Raw genomic sequence first — 9,125 nt, 5'->3', positions numbered from 1 at the left:
TTATATTTATATTAGTAACAGAAAAGCACTTGCAAAATAAGGTATTCTAAATCTACTTTTTTTTAGTGTTCTAGTATTCGAACGAATAGTTTCTGTCAAAACGTCAGCAGCAATGCGTTTACGAAGCCAGTTTTTAAAACAAAATTGATCAGATTTTTAAACTCTACAGGTAATAAAAAACTTTTTTAATTTTAAACTGAACAAACTGAACACTAAAACTTTTCATTAAATTTGTATTACAATAATTGTGTAATTATTGGTTTTCTTAATTACCTAACTAGACACAGGATCCTGAGAATGCGCGACCATCTTTGTAAATGGCCTATTGCTTTTGTAGCATGATTGATTTTTGTCCGGTTTCGGTCTGAAGTCCCAGCTGTTCAACTGCAATATCTGCATTGCGCCTGCTTGAACTGTATGCACTTATAAAAAACTTTCCCGAGAATCAGGATCCGGGATTTCAGTCATCATGTCGACCTCCGTAGATGAAAGGTCTGTTACAGCCAACAAATCGTGCTGAAATTTAACGCGCCCTCATAAAAAATGTTTCTGTACGGTTTGTGTCGTAATTTCAGGGTTACCGACGAAGTGGAGGCTTTGGAGGCTATATTGATGGATGATGTGGTCATTAAGAGGGTGGACGACGTGCCACAGTCTATTGAAACTGTTGTGCATCCGTCGACAGGAGATGACACCGATCAGCAGTATGTGTGTGTGACTTTGGAGGTCAAACTGACACCGGGGTACCCTGATAATAGTCCAGAAGTCACGCTTCGGAATCCCCGAGGCTTGGATGACGCGCTACTAGCTGCCATTAACTCTCAAATCCAAGAAAAACTTATTGATTGCTTAGGGCAGCCTGTGGTTTTTGAACTTCTTGAGGTAAATATATTGAATTCTTTCTAGGACAGATACCTAGTGTATGTGTAGGTAGTCTTTACATTGGAACAGGTGACACCATAATTTTTAATATTATTATTTGATACTATAGTATCAAATACTTATGGCTATTAGCAAAATTTTTCAGTTTCTCATAATTTTAACATGAAATATGCATGTCTGCAAAATGTAGTTCTTATAGTACAGTCGGCTGTCGGCCCTAGAACAGTCATATCAGATATTTATGCATGCTTTGTTGTGTCAGATGTTGATGCTTGTGACTGTACTTTGTATGACTAATAGAATACTAATACATGTATGTTACTCTTTCACGCAAAAACTACTGAACGGATTTGCATACTTAATATATACCCTGGATTAACATATAGACTACTTTTTATCCCTAAATAATGTATGGTTTCTGTGGGATAAAAAAAGGTTTGGGCTACATACCAATTTGGCGCAAGTGAAGCCGCAGGTAAAAGTGAGTGCTAAATATTCCTTACTCAAGTAAAGTTAAAGGCAAAACTAGGAATTATTGAATAGTATAGTAAGCAGCGCAACCAACTCCTTTAGTAATATGCTAAAAATATTCTCAGCACCGTAAATGGTCTAAAAAATGGTCTATTTCTATTTAACCACCCTAAGTGAAAAAATATTTATATTGCATAATATTATTACATCAGTAAGCTGCCTTTCCACCAATAATGTGCAAGGAATGTGTTTTTCATTAACCATTAGAATTGCTTCATTTACCTCGCCTTGCTCTGCTCAGCTGTTTCCACCAGAGAAGTGCTGTGTATGGCGAGGTAAATGAAGCGTTTCTATTGGTTAATGAAAAATACATTCCTCTTACATTATTGGTGGAAACGCAGCTGTACCATAAACTAGAGATGCAAGGGATATCCGGCCAGTATCTGTTATCGGGCCTATCTAGCCACTATTTTACTATTCGGCCGAATACCAGATAGTTGCGTACTATCCGGCCAGATACCGGATGGTAAAAAACTTATGGTTATGATTAAAAACTGGTATTTATTTATAGCCTAGCGGCCTAGTGGTTAGACCTATCGCCTCTCAAGCAGAGGGTCGTGGGTTCAAACCCCGGCTCGCACCTCTGAGTTTTTCGAAATTCATGTGCGGAATTACATTTGAAATTTACCACGAGCTTTGCGGTGAAGGAAAACATCGTGAGGAAACCTGCACAAACTTGCAAAGCAATTCAATGGTGCGTGTGAAGTTCCCAATCCGCACTGGGCCTGCGTGGGAAATATGGCCCAAGCCCTCTTGTTCTGAGAGGAGGCATGTGCCCAGCAGTGGGACGTATATAGGCTGGGATGGATGGGGGATTTATTTATGAATTTATCAATTATTTAAATAAGTTTATTATTCTAAAGGGCTGTTTTACCACCCATCGATTAATTTTAACTGATGGATAAATATGATACCGTCTCGCGTCTATTCAAACAAAACAAACAGAAACCAAATCATAATTATCCGTCAGTCAAAATTAATCAATGGGTGGGGAAACAGCCCCTAAGTTAATTAATTATACTCTACAAGTTGCAACCTGCACGGCGTGTCATGCGCATGCTCGAATTAGCTTAATTTAATTGTACGTAAAACTAGGCCGAATATCCGGCTATCTGGCCTACGGTCCCGCCGAATATCCGGTATCCGGCCAAACCACTATCCGTTTCATCTCTACCATAAACTCAGCATTAAGAATAAAAAATTTAAAGAACTCAATTTTGTATTCCAGTTGATTCGGGAAAACCTTACAGAGAGTAACTTACCAAGTGGTCAGTGCGTGATCTGCTTATATGATTTCACTGAGGGAGATGTGTTCATCAAGACACAGTGCTACCACTACTTCCATAGCCACTGCCTCGCCAGCCACCTCATTGCTGGCCGGAAGTACTATCAAGAGGAGCTGGAGAAACTTCCCAATTGGCAACAAATGCAAGCGCCACCATACCAGGTAAACGTCGACCAGTGGGCGTATTGTCTAAGATTTCTGACACTCGCCACAATCAAATGACAATTTTTGTGTGTGAAAACTGCCATTTGACAGTGATGGCGAGCGTTAGAAATGTTACACAGTAGACCCAGATTACTAATTGATCGCTACCAAGCTAGTGAATTAATTTCAAATGGTTTTCCAGACTTTTAATTTTTAAATCGGAAAACTAGATAAATTTAATTTACTGAACTGTTAAATTTAATTTTTAGTATCTTTGAAACATATTAAATATAATGACCCTGATAACTCACGTCTTAAATCGAGTTTAGCTCGACATGTTTCGGGCTAATCCGTAGCCCTTCGTCTTCGGACCTTTACAGAGCGATGTTGTTAGTGTTGTGTGCTACCCTACATTTGACAGTTGTAATGATGATGAAAACGCGGGTAGTTGTGTGCCGGTGTCAGTTTCGTCGGGTAGTCGCGCGAGCAGAGCGGCGGCGCGCAGTGCGCGTGTTGCAGCAGCCGCTGAGTCGCGTTGCTCCGAAGACGAAGGGCTACGGATTAGCCCGAAACATGTCGAGCTAAACTCGATTTAAGACGTGAGTTATCCGGGTCATTATATTTAATATGAGTGAGTCTCACGGTAGTTTCATGTTCAAAATCTTTGAAACAAATAATTATACTCTCTCTCAAATAAATTAAAAAAAAGAAAAAAGAAGTGTGGGTTTGAAACCTTTACAAAAACAGCAAGATGAAAATATCCAACAATAAAATAGCATTTTTACTTATTTTAGTTATCTGGGATGAAGTTTATGTAGTCACTTAACAATTCAATTTGCTTTTACCGTATTTCTAAAAAGAATTGTAAATACAATAGACACCATAGAATACAAATATTCTTTCTTGAGCACCACAAATCAGTACAATAAGTACAGTAAATACCTACTATTTAAGACTCCAATTTGCTATAAAAGTTACAGGTATTCAGGTGAAAATTTTATTTGTATTAACACCTACCATGTTTTTGCAAATTGCAACTCTTAAGTGAAACATATCTACAAAATTTTCTCAGAAATATCTTTCATAAGTTTAGCAAAGCCTTCATTAATGATCAAATAAATATATTCTGTGCCAACAGCAAACATGTCCTGTGTGTCGCTGTGCGTTGACCTGTGATGTGGACACGTTGAAAAAAGCACCAGCGCCTGTGGAATCCATCACTGCCCCACCATTCCGTCTCACTGCAGAACTAAAGGTAACTAGGTCCTTGAGGACTCTGAAAGAAGACAACAGGAATTTCGAGAAAACATGCATTAACTTGTGTCCTCTGTGAAGCTATTCATCACAAGAGATGGAAGCATACTAGTTAATTAACAAAAAAGCTGTTAAATTGTAGCCTCATTCATGGTTTAACCCACATTCTTTCTACTAGAGGATTGTGGGTTGAATCCAAGTCTGCACTTCTGAATTTTTCAGAATGAATGTGCCAAAATGTGAATTTTTTATATATGAAATTTACTATTAAGCCTTAATAAGCCTTTCACCCATTGTGAAGAGGCCTGTGCCCAGCAGTGGGACAAATGGTCTGAGATGAAACTATTCAGGAAACGGAAACCTTGTAAATTAATTTGTATTGAGTTGATTTGTTTATTTTAAAACACAATTTTTTAATAAAAACGTGTTTATGTCCCGAACAGCTTTAAAAAATGTTGCCAACACTGCTTTGACCATTTTTTTAAAAGCCAAGATGATGGCAAGTGCACCACTATGTCCACTATAGATTGACCCTAGTAACACCAGATAGTTAAATAAATAAATATCTTGGGACACTTGACACTAATTGACCAGGACCCAAACTAAGCAAAGCCTGTGTTATGCGTACTAGGCAACGGATAAACGTACTTAAATACATATTAAACACCCAAGACTTGTTAACAAACATTCGTGTTTTTCATACAAATATCTGCTCCGAACAGGGATTGAATCTGGGACCTTAAGTTTCGTAGTCAGGTTCTCTAACCACTGGAATATCGGGTCGTCTAATAATCTAATCCGATAATAATTGATGCGTTGTCAGCATATTCCTAGTGACATCCACGAAGACGCGTGATTTTGTCAAAATTTGACATTAAGTCATCATCATCATCATCCCAGCCTATAAACGTCCCACTGCTGGGCACAGGCCTCCTCTCAGAACAAGAGGGCTTGGGCCATAGTTCCTACGCGGGCCCAGTGCGGATTGGGAACTTCACACGCACCATTGAATTGTATCGCAAGTTTGTGCAGGTTTCCTCACGATGTTTTCCTTCACCGCAAAGCTCGTGGTAAATTTCAAATGTAATTCCGCACATGCATTTCGAAAAAATCAGAGGTGCGAGCCGGGGTTTGAACCCACGACCCTCTGCTTGAGAGGCGATAGGCCAAACCACTAGGCCACCACGGCTTTAGACATTAAGTAATGACATTGTAATAAAAACCACGGCACGCGTCATCGTGAATGACTCTACCTATAGAAGGCTAAACTATGCCCATTATTTTCCAGGCTTTGCAGCTTAAGATGGCAGCACTGCTGTCGCAACAGGTCGCGAAGGGCGGAGTGGTGGCCGTCGGCGACACAGGCCCGCCGCCCCTCACCATCACATCTCCCGCTGACAACGAAAACGTATGTATTTTACCAAGCAAGTAATTATTACCGCAAACTAGCGGTTGCAGAGCACAGAGGAAAAAAAACATAAGTCCCAGTTTGTACCGTTTTCTGTGTCACCGGAAATGCTCATTTACGTAAAGAAAGTGTTTATTTGAAATATAAAAACGTTACAGTTATGGTTCTTCGGCTGCCACAGCAGACTCTAGCAGCCTTATTCATAAAAAAACCTTAATTGAGGTTTGATCGGTCTGTTACTTAGCAGACTGATTAAGCTTAATAGACGGTTGTCAAGAAGTATGATTCATAAACACTTGCTAGCAGTCTGCTAGTTGTTGAGCTGCTGATAGACTGATTAGACGCGTTATGTTGGCCACCTTGACAAATCAAAGACAAAAAATGGCCTAATCGATAATTTAAAAAAAAAAATTGACAGCAGTGACAGCAAATTAGCAGGGAAAAAAAAATAAAAAGCGAGATGTTTGTTTTCCCGCCATTTCCGATCCGCATGTTTATGTTGTGCAAAAAGCCATAATTATTTTAATCATGCTAATTTTTTTTCATATTTATTGTTGCTAATTTAGAGGATTTTTAAATACAAATTCCTGAAAATAAATTTTCCAGTTTTTTTTTTAATCTTTGCGTAGCCCTGCCTTCACTATAAATATCTTCGGTATGGTTTTTTGCTCTTGTCAAAGTCAGCTGTTCAAACTTGTGGCGGCCATTTTGTGACTTAGCAGGGAGATAAAGGAGGGTCTACGGTCCTCTAACTTTAGCAGAGCCTTGATCGACTGATTAGCGCTAACAGACGTTTATGAATCATGTTTTTTAGCATCGGGCCTTCAAGGAGCCTTCAAGGAGGCTCTAACTTTTTATGAATAAGGCTGTAGGTCTGTGTCAAAACAGATCCCTTTTCCAGGCCCCGCCAATTTGGATAAGTTTCTACAAATTGAATTACCCCACTAATATAATAATGCGAAAGTTTGTAAGTCCATTGTTTGTTTGTTACTTCATCACGTCTAAACTGCTGAACCGATTTAGATGAAATTCGGTATACAGATAGTTTCCGCCCGTCCCGGGGAAGGACATAGGATAGTGTTTTTATCCCGGAAAATTGCATAGTTCCCGCGGGATAGTGGAAACCGAATTCTACGCGGACGAAGTCGCGGGTAACGGCTAGTATGTTAAAAAAGAAAAGTGTGTATGTGTGCGTGTGTGTTATTTATTATCATAGATGTAGTTCGTCCTCCGGCCGCCAGTTAGCGCCTGTTACTATAGATCCAAATTTGGCCATAGAGTTACCACTCTTTCGCTATAGTAACAATACTCTTTTCACAGGAAAGCAAAATTATTTTCATCTTTGGCGTTGACACTTGAATCCCTCATTACGCTCAGGATTCTACTTTAGAATCCCTCGCTACGCTCAGGATTCTATTGTAGAATCCTTCGCTACATTCTAGATTCAATGTACGCCCTCGCCGTAAATACACCATTTTGTTCCCTTGTGACACAAATAACTATTGTGCGTAATGAAGGATTCAAGTGTTAACGCCCAAGATGAAAATAATTTTGCTCCCGAGTGGCTCATACAACTTTTCACACCGAGCATTAAGAAACTTGAAAAAAAAAATATTTTACATATTATTAACGAACAACCAGCATAGAAAATGGCGTGGCTTTACAATTATCAACTTCAAAAAATGACATTTGCAATAAAACACTTAGAAAAGCCTTGAACAGAAAAGTTGCACTTTGATCCCTCTCGTCAGGGAGGAAAAGTTACTTTTCTGAAGGAGAGGTGTGAAAATAACTATTGTGTCATTCCCAGGAGGCCAGCATCGGATCCGCCAGCGCATTGCCGGACGCCAAACCCGAGCTAGGCAACGGACATAACGGCAATGCGTCGCACGACGCGCCTGGTTCGCCCCAGCGAGGGTACAAGGGACCCTACAGGTTACTACTATATTTTTCATGGAAAGCGCCTAGTAAAAAGTTCATTTCTAATACAAGCTTTTTTGCTGACTGTACATTTTTATTAGCTGTACTTGCAGTACCATCAAACTATGTATCAAAGTTTCTAGTCAATGCCATTACCCGTTGAAGAAATAGCAGTATTCACTAGCATTTATCTATTGTATCCGTAATGTATTGTCATATTTTTAGATTTTATTAAAATGGCTTTGAATCCTAAAAATGTTTGTTAATTTAGTTTGTTAGTAAATGACATCATAGCTATACAAAATTGAATTGAGTGATATAGTCAGTGTGAAATCTAGTTTAAGCTATCGGATGTTTTGATAAGAAATTGTCAAGGAGTATATTTACTTTCCGAGTTAATTGTAGTATAATATTATGTTCTGTTTGTCTGATGCTATATCTGTTAATCCACCATGAGAAATAAATAAAATCTATGGGAGAATCGTTACAGCTTTTGTTTGGTGTTGTCGTATACCCTATTGTAAGGATTATTTATGTTTGCAGAGGCTTCAACCGCCGCGGCAAGCCGGGGCGGCGCGGGCGCGGCGCGTCGCGGTGACCCGCGCCGCCGCGCGCCCCGCCTGCCGCCGCCTAGCCGGCACCCCGCGCCCGCCGCCCCCGCCCCCGCCCCCGCCCCACCATGTGAGTCCTAACACCAGTTTCCACACCTTAAAGGATTTTACCCTATATTTAGGATATTTTTACGCAATTCGGGTATTTTGAGGATAGAAAATTATTTAGGGGCTGTTTCATCATCCATTGATTAGTGTTAACTGACGGTTAAATGTGGTGCCGTCTCTATTTGTTTCGTTCGAATAAACGGAGACGGCATCACATTTAACCGTCAGTTAGCGCTAATCAATGGATGGTAAAACAGCCCCTTAGGGTATTATTAGTGTAAAAGTTTTCGATTTAAAGAAAAAAATTACTGCAGATGTCGTAGAAGACCAGCAGGGCTACTACGAAACTCGAAGTTTGTGTCGTGCGGTCCCTCTGACACTTATACTATTATAAGTGAATCAACTTGTAATGTTTTATAAGCTATTTATTAACTTACTTGTATGTAAGTAGTTGGCATTGATCACTTTTTTACAACGTGGTCTAATTCCAAAACCATTTCGAGGAATAGGTTTGTTAAATCATTTTATAACATTTTTGTAAAAAAATACTTATTGATCGTGTGTATATTTACAAAATAATGTTTGACCTTTGTTTGACTTTCATCGTAAATAAACGTTATATAACTAAACCGCCTAATTGACACACACTGCCAGATGACAGAAAACACTACGTTTTTTTTTAAATCGTGATGGGCAACGAAAAACGTAGTTTTTAACGCCATGGTTAATGGGTAAAAAATTAAAAACGCAACTAAAACCAAAATCCTTACCTATTTTATGAAAAAAATATGTAAAAATAAACATTGTTTTTTTGAGACCAATGCCAGTTATCGGTCAAGTCTTGCAAATTAAGTATTAGACCAGTATTTTTATCAATTTAAAATGCAAATAGTGTCCCATCCCTTGTTTCGCCCATGACCCGCCCACTGGCCAATCAGCGTGCGCAGAATTGTTTCTTAGTAGAAATGCAAACATTAGGTGTGTATAAAGCTTATAAAGTCGATGGAACGGAATCATAATAATAATTTAAAATGTTTATAGT

At 39.1% G+C, this 9,125-nt stretch overlaps 1 protein-coding gene and 1 long non-coding RNA gene across 2 annotated transcripts in view; one reads left to right on the top strand and one right to left on the bottom strand.

The window, feature by feature from the left end:
- The window catches only part of LOC141436862 (uncharacterized), a 281,086-nt gene that overhangs the window by 237,085 nt on the left and 34,876 nt on the right, over positions 1-9,125 (bottom strand). The gene's annotated exons all lie outside the window — the stretch shown is intronic.
- LOC141436906 (E3 ubiquitin-protein ligase RNF25) lies at positions 351-8,022 on the top strand. The gene is made up of 7 exons (XM_074100021.1): positions 351-492; positions 576-882; positions 2,642-2,860; positions 3,981-4,097; positions 5,385-5,504; positions 7,315-7,439; positions 7,968-8,022. Exons 1-7 carry the CDS (start codon positions 470-472, stop codon positions 8,020-8,022), a joined length of 966 nt encoding a protein of 321 aa, XP_073956122.1. The 5' UTR covers positions 351-469.

This window comes from Choristoneura fumiferana, chromosome 17, assembly GCF_025370935.1.
Source record: "Choristoneura fumiferana chromosome 17, NRCan_CFum_1, whole genome shotgun sequence".
In the NCBI taxonomy this organism is placed as follows: domain Eukaryota; kingdom Metazoa; phylum Arthropoda; class Insecta; order Lepidoptera; family Tortricidae; genus Choristoneura; species Choristoneura fumiferana.
This window is presented reverse-complemented; position numbering and strand designations above follow the sequence as displayed.

Excerpts from the sequence above, each read along its gene's own strand:
- LOC141436906 (XM_074100021.1), top strand. The coding sequence starts at position 470 with ATGTCGACCTCCGTAGATGAAAG. Across the intron at positions 5,505-7,314 it reads CTCCCGCTGACAACGAAAAC|GAGGCCAGCATCGGATCCGC; the intron begins GTATGTATTTTA and ends TGTCATTCCCAG. Across the intron at positions 7,440-7,967 it reads GGGTACAAGGGACCCTACAG|AGGCTTCAACCGCCGCGGCA; the intron begins GTTACTACTATA and ends TTATGTTTGCAG.